The sequence below is a fragment of the Macaca nemestrina genome, chromosome 12, assembly GCF_043159975.1.
Source record: "Macaca nemestrina isolate mMacNem1 chromosome 12, mMacNem.hap1, whole genome shotgun sequence".
NCBI classification, from domain to species: domain Eukaryota; kingdom Metazoa; phylum Chordata; class Mammalia; order Primates; family Cercopithecidae; genus Macaca; species Macaca nemestrina.
The window spans coordinates 13,445,081-13,458,184 of NC_092136.1; the positions used below are offsets into that span (position 1 = coordinate 13,445,081).

At 36.1% G+C, this 13,104-nt stretch overlaps 2 protein-coding genes across 5 annotated transcripts in view; one reads left to right on the top strand and one right to left on the bottom strand.

The window, feature by feature from the left end:
* Positions 1-13,104, top strand: part of LOC105464631 (membrane-spanning 4-domains subfamily A member 4A-like) — a 356,637-nt gene that overhangs the window by 9,567 nt on the left and 333,966 nt on the right. The gene's annotated exons all lie outside the window — the stretch shown is intronic.
* Positions 1-13,104, bottom strand: part of LOC105464632 (membrane-spanning 4-domains subfamily A member 12-like) — a 37,647-nt gene that overhangs the window by 2,694 nt on the left and 21,849 nt on the right. For all 4 annotated transcript variants that reach the window (XR_011610541.1, XM_071074551.1, XM_071074550.1 and 1 more), the window contains 2 exons: positions 2,590-2,709; positions 126-243 (listed from right to left, as the gene is read on the bottom strand). Coding sequence is in view for 3 of the 4 variants with exons in the window: in XM_071074551.1 (XP_070930652.1) it covers positions 133-243; positions 2,590-2,709 (231 nt within the window). In the remaining variant the exon portion in view is untranslated. The remainder of the gene's footprint in view (positions 1-125; positions 244-2,589; positions 2,710-13,104) is intronic.

Here is a 13,104-nt window from a genome sequence, read left to right on the forward strand (position 1 = left end):
TACAATCAGAGCTTAGTGGTGGCATTATTTATACTTAATTCATATCAAAACCTTAGTTATTCAAATAGTGTTCATAACAGAAGACAACATCCTCTGATTTACTAAGGGAGAAATGGGATACTCACTGCATTTTTATCTTCCTGTATATTTTGCTTGGAATGCCCAGTGGATGACTATACTTGTGACAGACAACTCCAAGATGGTTAATATGAACAGATATTCCGAAAGGAGTTTACCAGTTTTCTGTACCCAAAAACAAAATGTACATTCCTTACAGATCTTTCTATGTGAGCGCTTTAGAATTGATAAATATATCTTAAAATTGAAGAAGAAAAACAGAAGAGAAAAATGACCGACCATATCCTGCACCCTCAACAAGAGAATTTTAAATATTTTTTAATCGTAATTATAACTGATAATTATTGAGGATGATGATAAACTGATACATTTCTCCCAAGTGGATGATGAGAATCATTGATTGTGTTTTCTTGTTTATTGTTGTGGATAATGACAGGAAATTTTCACTGAGGCCAATAAATCTCTGGGGAAGATGGAATTGTGACACCCTTGAGGTTTAGTGTTGTAGAACTTATTTAATAGAGAAACATATACAAATCTGCCCTGTTGATAGGAAAGGACGCTAAAGAGAAACAATGAAAGAAAAGAATGTTTGGACTTGTAACCTGGACTCAACACAAGGGCTTATGTGGCCTGGGGGTAGGAATTTCCTCCTGGGATTGTGCCTCTGTCTATAAGCCCCAATAGATCCATATCCTGACAGGATAGCTGGGTTGGAAACAATAATACAGAATCTGTAATATTGGAAGCCCAAGCCTCTTCAGTACTCAATGCACTTTTATGACAAGGTCACCACGGTCTACTCAGATCAGTGTTAAATAATGACACCATTTAGTAGTGACTGAACCATGGCAGTGGAAATTAAGGGCACGCTGGTGGACTGATGAGATACTCCATGACTCTGTTAACTAAGGGTTTGGAGTCAATATTGAACCTTTGGATCCCAGTGGTTTTGAGTAACTTGAGAGGGTCAACAGGGAGGGGACCTCAGAAGGAAGATTCTGGATTTCCTACTAATATGAATATTGATAGTTTAAGAGATAAATTAGAAAAATGAAAGAGTTAAGATCATAATTAAAGATCAATCCAATAAAATGAGGCATTCTTGTTATACAAATACAATCTTAAGCAACATCTTTATGTTTCTATTTATTTAAGATACCACTTTAAGGTATCCATCAGGGTATGTGTCATAAAATATTAACATTCTCTGCAGCAGCAAAATGATTCTTTGATGTGCCACTGAATTGATTTTTGTAAAAGCTCAATTCTGTGGGGTAAGATAATTTAGAATTTAAAACCATTCTGCATTAGAAAAAATGATCTGTAAGTGACTAGCCATGTGACTCTGAGCAAGTAGTTTAAAATTTCTAAACTCATTTCTTTATTGAATCAGAGACATAAATGGTCCCCTAAGGAGGTTTACAGTTGTACTCACGGTAAAATCACTTTCAAAGTTACATAGAAATAAGAAAAATCCAGCAAAATGCAAACTGGTGTATTCTTTGCAACTAGATAATTAACCAAGAGTTTTGGATGTTGAAGTAAGGAGAGTTTACTTAATGAGTTAGGAATTTAAATATAGGCAATATCTAATGGGTTCAATTCAGAAAAGCTGATTTCTAAGTATTGGTAAAAGTCCCCACTGTTTTGCCCATCATCAAGCCCTGGACAGATGGGATAGAGCAGAAGGACAGAAATCCTAGAGAAGACTTTGGCCCTTACGCTTCAATTTCTACACAACTTGCTTAGCCCTGACTTCCACCTTCTTGACCTCCTAGCCCCTTCTCTATACACCAACAAACGTGTACAGATAAATGCACATATGTCCACAGTTCCACATGAATGGGAACATAGATATACACAGATACTGAAATGCAAATGTGAACACACTTAGACTCCCACAGACCTGCTGAACAACTGACAGACTCAAAGCAGGCAGTGCAAAAATGTCCACATAGTCGTGAACGATATAGAACTGAGTACTCATGCATTCAAAATTACATATGTGTACAGAGTTCAGCTTTATTCTTTTTATAAACTACAGCCCTGACATTGAACATAAACCCCTGGGTATCACAGGTACGTGAGTATGCCCGTTCCTTCTTGGAAGACCAAGTCTTGCTATAACAAACTTGATCTTTTAAGGCCTGGGAGAACTGACTTCAGAGAGATGCAGGAACCTGGAATGAACTGGGCTGCCCATCATAAAAATATCATGGCTATCAGGTGGGTCCAGAATTGAATATAATGCTTAGTCACTCAAAAGGCATCTATTAATATTTATAATACCTTTCATTTGTTTACTTAAGGTTTTGGGTGGTCTTGGGTTTAGAAATATAACTCGTAGTTTGATTCACATTTTTAATAGATGCATATACCATGAGGTAAACTAACGGTGAGGGTTACCTCCATGACTTGCATTGTACATAAGTACTCTGATCACTTAGTAAATATTTAACACATAATTCTAAAATTGTGATGAGATTCTCACAGAAACCTGGTACTTACTTGTGGCCAAAAAGGATTTTTTGAACTTTTACTATATTTTATAAGCTCAATTGATAGTAAAAGCAGACCAATCACTGAAATACAGGCACTTATGATGTTTACTACTAAAGCGTAAGACACCTGCAATAGAGAAAAATAATCATTTGGTCATTGGAAATTATCCATATGCATCATTGACAAGTATATTAAAGTAAAACATTTTTTTTAAAGTAAAAGGTTTATATAAATGTTGATCTTTTCAGCAGAGGAGGATCATTACAAAGACGGTCAGAACTGCAGATGTGTCAGGATCCCAATAGGAATAAACCATTCTGGAGATGATACAATTTTTGATATCATAAACAAGTTTATTTCTTCACTGACAATTTATTGAATACCTATTCTATACTCTGTAATCTATGCTCTGCATTAGTAGATAAAAAGACAGAAAAGAAATGGTCTCTGCACTCAAGGAATTTTCAGACTATTGAGGAAGACAAACAAGTGCATGTTAAATGTGAATAGAATGTAAAAAAATTGTTAATAATGTAGGCAAATTCATAGTGCTATACAGTTTCAGAATATCAGAGAGCTAACATTTCAGGAGTTTGTTATGGTTCATTTTGGAGTGGAAGAAGGAGAGCTGTAGAAAATTTTGTTGGAAAGATAGGTGCTATCTAGCTAGATATTTAGGATTTTATCTAAAAGATGGTAGAGAATGGCATGCATATATATAACGTTGCTGCATAATTGCACTTTGTCCATGTATAGGATCTGAGAGGTGACATGATATTAAGAAGATCCTTATTGATTATATTTATTTCTTTGTCTATATTTGAATATCTATATCTATATATCTATATCTATATCTATATCTATATCTATATCTCTCCTGTACAAACTAGATAATACCATTCTGGATATAGAAATAAGCAAAGATTTCATGACAAAGACACCAAAAGCAATTGCAACAAAAACAAAAATTGAAAAATGGGATCTAATTAAACCAAGCAACTTCTGTGCACAGCAAAAGAAACAATCAACAGAATGAACAGACAACCTACAGAATGAGAGAAAATTTTTGCAAACTATGCATCTCACAAAGGTCTAATATCCAGCATCTGTAAGAAACTTAAACAAATTTACAAAGATAAAACCAAACATCCCCATTAAAAAGCAGACAAAGGACAGGAACAGACATTTTTCAAAAGAAGACATACATGTGGCCAACCAGCATATGATAAAAAACTCAACATCACTGATCATTAGAGAAATGCAAATCAAACACGAGATACCATCTCACACCAGTTAGAATGGTTATTACTAAGAAGTCAAAAAATGACAGATGCTGATAAGGTTTTAGAGAAAAAGTAACACTTATACACTGTGGGTGGGAGTGTACATTAGTTCAATTAGTGTGGAAGACAGTGTGGTGATTCCTCAAAGACAAAAACAAACTACAATTTGACCCAGCAGTCCCATTACTGGAAATATATCCAAGGGAATATAAATCATTCTGTCATAAAGACACATGCATATATATGTTCACTGCAGCATGATTCACAATAACAAAGACATGGAATCCACCTAAATGCCCATCAATGGTAGATTGGATAAATAAAATGTAGTACATATACACCATGGAATACTATGCAGCCATAAAAAAAGAGAAGATCATTTTCTTTGCAGGAACATGGAAGGAGCTGGAGGCCATTATCCCAAGCAAACTAATGCAGGAACAGAAAACCAAATACTGCCTGTTCTCACTTGTAAATGGGAGCTAAATGATGAGAACACATGAACACATAGAGGGAAACAACACACTGGAGCCTATTGGAGGGTGAGGGTGAGAGAAGGGAGAGGATGAGAAAAAATAACTAATGGGTACTAGGCTTAATACCTGGGTGACGAAATAATCTGTAAAACAAACCCCCATGACACAGGTTTACCTATATAACAAACCTGCACATGTACCCCGGAACTTAAAGTTAAATTTAAAAAGATATGTATATTTCCTTCTATCTAATATGAATTAGATAATAATTACTAAAGCTTAAACTACTGAATTCTGAAACCAACTTCACTGGATAAAGGATGCGTTTATTGAAGTTGCTGTTGTATGTTGTATAGTAATCTCAACTAATTTATTCTTTTGGAACAAATCTCCCTTAAAGAAAGACAAATGAAAATAAAATGTTTATTATTTCATTTTATAACCTAAACATACGACTGTATTGCTTAGTACATTTTGGTATGTTGATATAATCCAGTCTTTAAAATGAAGTATATTTGGTAAATATTTCATTTTCTCAACTATACAGGCAATAGTTATGTCAAAATAATCTGGTTTTATTTAGAAAAGAGCCACCTTGTTGAGGAAATGCATCAATAAGGCCCTGTGGAGCAGGTGTTCTTCTCTGGAGCATGAAGTTTTTCTGGGAAAAACTTATCTGAATAAAACAAGCAGAAACACTTGTTTTGATTCCTGCCCTCCGTTGGGATGGTATTGGACATATTTAAAGTATATGATTTGATAAATCATTAATACAGAAAGATATACAGTAAGTGCACTGTAAGAAGAGAGTGAAAGTATGGAGGAACTGGAATACTCAGCCTGTGGGTGGAAATGTAATATGCTACAACCACTTTGGAAAACAGGTTAGCAGTTTCTTGAAAAGTGGAACATGCATATACCCTACGATTCACGTATTTACTAAAGAGAAATGAAGGCATATGTCTGTATGAAGACTTATATGTAAATGTTCATAGTAGCTTTATTTGTAAAAGCTCAAAACTGGAAACAATGCAAGTTCCATCAATAGGTGAATGAATAAATGAATTGTGATATATCCATAAAATTGAATATAATTTAGAAATAAAAAAGGGACTGATAACTTATATACATGGATGAATCTCAGGATAATTCTGCTGAATGAAATAAGTCAAACAAGAAAGCATATATACTGTATTATTAAATGTGTATAAAACTCTAGAGAATGCAAATTAATCTGTAGTGATAAAAAGCAGATCAGTAGATGCCTGGGGGAGGGAGGGTTTTGAGGAGGGATAAGCAAGAGGGATGACAAAGGGGCATGGGAAAACTGTTGGGGGTGACATACGCACTATCTTATTGTATTAATGGCTTACCAAATTGTGTACTTTAAATACATACAGTAGTTTGTTTATTGTATGTCAATTATGCCTCAATAAAGCTATTAAAAATTAAGAAAGAAGAGCATGAAGGGGCACTATGTAAGAGCCAGATGCAGTAAAAGAGTGTGAGGCATGGGATAAGCTACCCTCTATGACCCTGCCATCTACTATGAAGTTTTGTTTTGTTTGCTTTTTAGTAATTTTTGAAAATAGAGACCATATAATCATTTATATGGTCATTATATGTCACCCAGGCTGGAATGCAGTAGTGGGATCTCAGCTCACTGCAACCTCCACCTCCCAGGTTCAAGCAATTCTCATGCCTCAGCCTCCCAAGTAGCTGGGATTACAATCACATGCCATCACGCCCGGCTAATTTTTGTATTTTTAGTAGAGACCGGGTTTCACTATGTTGGCCAGGCTAGTCTTGATCTCCTGACCTCAAGTGATCTGCCCATCTTGGTCTCCTAAAGTGCTGGGATTACAGGCATGAGCCACTGCGCCCAGCGAGATGGTATAAAGAATATTTTAAGAAACACTTTTATACTTTTATTGCAGCCACAGAAAATCATACATTATTAATCTTTATTTTAAAAAACCCAGGCTTTGTTTCTAAAATAACTGAAACATTTCAGATAAAAGTTTTCTTGCCTAGTTCAATTTCAGGTTTTGGCTATTGTGAATAAACTCCTATAAATATGTGGGCAAGTTTTTGTTTTTTGTTTTTGACATATGTTTTTATTTCTCAGAGGTAAGTGCCTAGCAATGAATTGCTGAATCATATGGCAGGTGTATATTTAAATTTTGAATGAATAACCACATATTTTTACAAGGTCATGGTGTCATTTTACACTTCCAGTGACAATATGAAGGGCTTATTTTCTCCACATACCTGTTAACATTTGGTGTTAAGTATGCTATTTCTTCTCTTTTTGGCTTCTATTTTCAGGAAATATCTTTCTTCACTCCTTCACTTTCAGTCTCTATGTGTCCTTAAAGGTGAAGCGAGTGTCTTGTAGGCAGCAAATAGTTGCATTTTGTTTTCCAGTCCATTTAGTTACTTTATTTTTTTATTGGAGAATGCAGTCAATTTACATTCTAGGTAATTATTAATATATAAGAACTCTTATTGCTGTTTTGTGGTTTATTTTCTTTTTAAACCATCCTTTGTTTCTTTCCTCCTCTCTTACTGTCTTTTGTGATTTGATGATTTTCTGTGCTGGTATGATTTGATTTCTTAGTTTTTATATTTTGTGCAACTATTATAAGTTTTTGTATTGTGGTTACCATGAGGCACAAATAAAATATTTTGTAGTTGTACCAGGCTTTGAAAGCTGATAACAACTTAACTTTCAATACAAAATGTCTGCATTGTACTTTTTCCCCTATTTGTTATTTGGATGTCAAAATGTGTATCTTGTGTAATTTGTATCCCTTAGTTTATTGTAGTTATAGGTGTTTTTCTTCTAACACTTATATTAGAGATAAAATTGCTTTATGTACTACCATTATAGTACCAGAGTATTCTGAATATGACTGTGTATTATTTATATCACCAAGTTTTATACTTTTATATGTTTTATGTTGTTAATTTGTATCATTGTTTTTTTGGTTTCAGCTTAAATATCTCCCTTTCATGATTCCTGTAAGGCAGGTGTAGTTATGATGACACCCCTTAGCTTTTTTTTTTTTTTGTCTGGGAAAGTTTTAATTTTTCTCTTATTTCCTTAGAATAGCTTTGCAAGGGCCGGGCGCAGTGGCTCACGCCTGTAATCCCAGCACTTTGGGAGGCTGAGGCGGGTGGATCACCTGAGATCAGGAGTTTGAGACCAGACTGGTGAACATGGTGAAACCTGTCACTACTGAAAACACAAAAATTGGCCAGGCACGATGGCAGGTGCCTGTAATCCCAGCTACTCAGGAGGCTGAGGCAGGAGAATCGCTTGAACCTGGGAGGTGGAGGTTGCAGTGAGCCGAGATCACGCCATTGCACTCCAGCCTGGGTGACAAGAGCAAGACTTTGTGTCAAGAAAAAATAATAATAAAAAGAATAGCTTTGCAAGGTAAAATATTCTTGGTTGACCTTTTGTTGTTGTTGTTTACAGCACTTTGAGTACATTATTCTACTCTCTCCTGGCCCGCATGATATCTGCTGAGAAGTCTGCTGATAGCTGTATTGGAACCCTCTCGAATATGATATGTTTCTTATCTCTTGCTACTTTGAGAATTCTTTGTCTTCGATTTTTGATAGTTTGAACATGATATGTCTTGGTTAACCTTTCTTTGGGTTTAATTTGATTGAAGACTTCTGAGCTTCCTATATCTGTATGTTGCCATCTTTTTCCAGATTTGAAATGTTTTCAGCCATTATTTTCTTAAATATGCTTGCTCTTCCTTTCTCTCTTTTCCTTCTATAAATTCAATTATGAAAATGTTATTTGAAATGGTCACGGTCAGAGACTATATTCCACAGGTATGTGTAGTCATAGGATTTCCTCCCTGCCGGGGTCTGGATAGAACCTCCGACTGGGCTCTGAAGATTGACGGGGCCTCTGCTCAACTGCTAGCGTCAGGCAGAGCCAGATGCTCTGCTTCATAGATACGCTCATACATTGGCTTGCCTCCCAGCCTGATACATCCTTATGCAGGTCTCTGAGGCTAGGTTACTGCTTAGCTAATCATGTTGAGCTGGGCCAGAAGGTACACTCTGTAGCAGTGTCCAAATGCAGACTTGCTTCTCAGCCTGGGAGAGCCTTATGCAGAGCTCTGATGCTGGGTGTCAAAGCTAGACAAAGGCTTAAGCCTGGCAAATCTCTCAACTGTGCTTCCTGCAGAGAGATGCTTTTGGCGAGTCTCTCTGGTTGGGTGCCTCTGCTGACCAGAATACAGAGCCGCAGCCAAGATTCACGTGCTGGTTGCTGTGGGCCCCACCTTTCTATTTCTAGCTGACACCACATAGTCTATCCCTGGTGATACTTCCAATGTTCCCCATTTGGCAAGACAGAAGTGGGCCTCTGGCAGAATACCCAAGAATGCTGGGGAAGCTGGATGTCCACCATGGGCTCCCTTTTCATTCCCTTGTAGAAATCTTGGGCCTAAGGAAATTCTTCCTGTGTGGTGGGTGCTATGCCATTGTTGTGGAGAGGTGACATAGTCAAAGTGAAAGCATTTCTCTTACCTTTCTAATGTAGCTTCTATTTTCATCACAGTGTGATCTGAGAGCATAAATTGTACAATGTTTATTTTAAAAAAATTGATTAGCAATTAGCATGTATTTTATGACTCAGAGCATGGTCTATCTTAGGGGCTGTTATAAGTGTCCTTGAGAAAAATGTATTCTTTTATTGTATGAGTATTGCATTGATGTCAATTATATCCAAGTGACTGATGGTGTTGTTGAGTTCAACTCTGTACATACTGATTTTCTGCTTGCATAATGTCTTTATTACTTATAGGAGTTAAAATCTTCAACTCTAATAGTGGATCCATATATGTTTCCTTGTAGTTCTATCAGCTGTTGCCTCATGTATTTTATTACTTTTTTGTTGGTCACATACATTGACCCCTTTATCATTATGGAATGCCTCTCTTTATTCCTGATAATTTTCCTTGCCCTGACGTCTGCTCTGTCTGAAGTTAATATAGTTACTCCTACTTTCTTTCAATTAGTGTTAACATGTGGTATCTTTTTCCATCCTTTTACTTTCAATCTATATGTGTCTTTATATTTAGAGCAGGTTTCCTATAGACAACATATTGTTGAATATTGTTTTTTGTTCCACTCTTCAAAAATCTCTGTCTTTTGATAGGTGCATTTAGATCACTGGTGTTTATAGTGATTATTGATAGAGGTGGATTAATATCTGTCATATATTTATTACTGGTCTTTATTCATTTCCCTTGTTCTTGCTTGTTTTTTCAGATTATGCTGTTTTTCTACCTTTTTTGGCTTAAATGAACATTTTATGTGATTCTGTTTTCTCTTCTTTATTAGCAAATCAAATATTTAAATAAACTTCTTCAAGTGGTTACCACAGTGTTTTCAATATACATTTACAACTAATCCAACTCTATTTGTCAAATAACAATATACTACTTCACAGATAGTACAAGTATCTTATGTTAACAAAGTAGTTCTAATTCCTTCCTCTCATCTTTTGTATCATTGCTTTCTTTCATTAAACCTATTCATGGGGTGTGATCATTGAATACATTGCTGCTATTATCATTTTGAACAAACTGTTAAATATAAGAAAAATGAAAGTTTTAATTTTTTACCTTCACTTTTTCTTTCTCTATCTTTTTTTCTTTATTAAGTTGTAAGTCTGACAAATATCATTTCTTTTGGTTCCTGAAAAATCTTAACTTTAACATTTCTTGCAAAGCAGGTTTACTCTCAACAAATTTCTTCAATTTTACTTGTCTGAGAAAATCTTTATTTCTCCTTCACTTCTGAAGAATAATTTCACAGACTGCAGAATTCTAGGTTGGCATTTCTCCAAATACTTTAAATATTTAACTCCACTCTTTTTACTTGTGTGGTGTATGAGGAGAAGTCCTATGTAATTCTTATCCTTGATCCTCTATAGGTAATTTCTTTTTGGCTTCTGATACGGTTTGGATCTGTGTCACTGCCCAAATCTCATGTTGAATTATAATCTCTCATGTTGGAGGCAGGGCCTGGTGGGAGGTGATTAGATCAAAAGAATGGATTTCCCCCTCTGTTCTCATGAGAGTGAATGAGTTATCATGAGATCTGGTTGTTTAAAAATGTGTGGCACCTCCTCCCACCTTGGTCGTGCTCCTGTCATGTAAGATGTACCTGTTTCCCTTTCACCTTCTGCCATGATTTTAAGTTTCCTGAGGCCTCCCTAGAAGCCAAGCAGATGCTGTCCTGCTTCCTATACAGCCTGAGGAACTGTGAGTCAATTAAATCTCTTTTCTTTATAAATACCCAGTCTCAGGTATTTCTATATAGCAGTATAAGAACAAACTAATACAACTTCTTTCAAAATTTTTTTAAAAATATTTGATTTTCTGTGGTTTAAGTATAATTTTCCTAAGTGTATATTTTTGGCATTTATTCTCCTTAGTGTCCTTTAAGTTTCTGGATCTGTGGTTTGGTCTGATATTAATTATCAGTCATTATTGCTACAAATATTTCTTCCGCTCCCTCTTGTTCTTTTTTTGGCAGTTCCATTATGCACATGTTACTTCTTTTGTCTTTGTCTCACAGTTCTTGGATTTTTTGTCCTGCTTTTTTTCAGTTTTTTTTCCCCTTTACTTTTTAGTTGTGGATGCTTCTACATTTACTGATCCTTAAACTCACTAATTCTTTCCTCAGACATGTCCAGACTACTAATGAGCCCATCAAAGGCATTATTCATTTCTGTTATAACATTTTTTATTTCTAGCATTTCCTTTTTATTACATCTTAGAATTTGTTTCTCTGATTACATTACTTATCTGTTCTTGCATGTTGCCCACTTTATTCCATTAGATTTCTCAGCATATTAATCATAGCTTTTTGAAGTCACAGTGTGATAATTTCAACACCTCTGTTACATCTGGTGTTTTTAACTATAGTCATCATGTTGCACCATAGGGTCTCTTGAACTTATTACTCCTATCTAACTAAAATTTAGTAAGCTTTGACCCTTCCATTACAGGATAATACACTCTCTTAGCTTTTGTCTGTCTGAGAAAGTCTTCATTCTTAGTTTTTGAAGAACAGCTTTCCTGGGTCATTTGTTGACAGTATTTTTCTTTCACCACTTTGATTATATCATCCTATTCTGTCCAGGCCTGTTACATTTGTGCTGAGAAATCTCCTACCAGTCTTGTTGAAACTTTCTTATATATTAGTTACTTCTTTTTTCTTATTGTTTTCAGGAGCCTCTCTTTGTCTTTGATTTTTGACAGTTTGATTATATCTTGGTGTAATCTTGCTTGGATTGATCTAATTGGAGACCTTTGGTCCTTCCTGTACCTGGATATTTATATCTTTTCCCAGATTTAGAAAGCTTTCTTATGTTATTTTAATAATCTTCCTATAGCCATTTGTCTTTGTCATCTTCTTCTTGAACTCCTATATTTTGAATATTTCCTCTTTTGATCTTGTCCCACAAATCCTATAGACATTTTTGTCCTTTTCATTTTTTTCTCCTATGACTGTATATATTCAAATGCCTTGTCTTCAGTGTCACAGTATTTCTTCTGATTGATGAATTCTGTTGTTGCTGCTCTCTATTGCATTTTTAACTTCATTCATTTATTTTTCAGCTTCAGAATTTCTGTTCAATTTTCAAAAATAATTTTATTCACTCTGTTAAATTTCTCATTTTGGTCAGTTATTGTTTTCCTGATTTTATAAAATTATCTGCATTTTCTTGAAGTTCCTTGAGCCTTTCAATGACAATTACTTTGAATTATTGATGATGAAGTTCATATATTTCCATTTATTTGGGGTCAGCTATCGGCAGCATATTGTGTTGTTTTGGTGGTATGTCTTCTTGTTTTCTCATCTTTTTTTGCCTTATGTTGATATCTGTCCATTTGAAGTAGGAGCTTTATTCCAGATTTTTCATACTGGCTTTGTCTAGAAAAGACTTTCACCAGATTCAGAGATTCTGGGCAGAACATCTGGTATGGTTGGCTTGTTGCTGGAGTCCTCAGGCAAGCTGGCCTCATACCAGGTTAGCAGGTAGGTGGGCCTGAATCCTGGTTCTGTGGAGTTATGCCTGTAGCCCTGATCTACCATGGTGGACTTGTTGATTGGCATATGGGTATGGGCCAGGAGCCTGTATCCAATGGGGCCAGCCTGAAGCCTGAGTCTACAAGAGCTGAGCTGATACTAGTGTGAACCTTGAGCCTGAGTCTTTAGGGGTCACTCAGATGTTGTGATGGGCCTGGAACCTGGGACCACTGACATGGGTCTGCATTCTGAGTCCATGGAGCTGGTCTGGTGCTGGGGCAAGTCTAAACCAAGTCTGTAGGGATGAGTCTGGGTCCTGAGTCCATGGGCATTGGAATGGGTCTGCAAGGGTGGTCATGGTGCCTCAGTCCATGTGGCTCATTTTGGCAATGGGGTCCACTGGGGTGGGCCTGGACCTTGGGTCTACTGGAGCAGGCGTAGACACTGGGTCCTCTGGAGACTTGGGCTATAGGAACTGGCCTGCAGCTTAGGGTTGGCCTGGTGCTAGGGCAGGTGTAGAGTCTGGGTCCATAGGACTAGTCTGGAGTCTAGGATAGTTTGAGTTGAACTTGTGCCTGGCATCACTGGAGATGGCCTTATTTCTTGTTGTGTATATTTTCAGTCATGTTTTAAAGTGATTTCTATGGGAATTCCAATTAGCATGTTAATTTTTTAAAATCTATAATTTC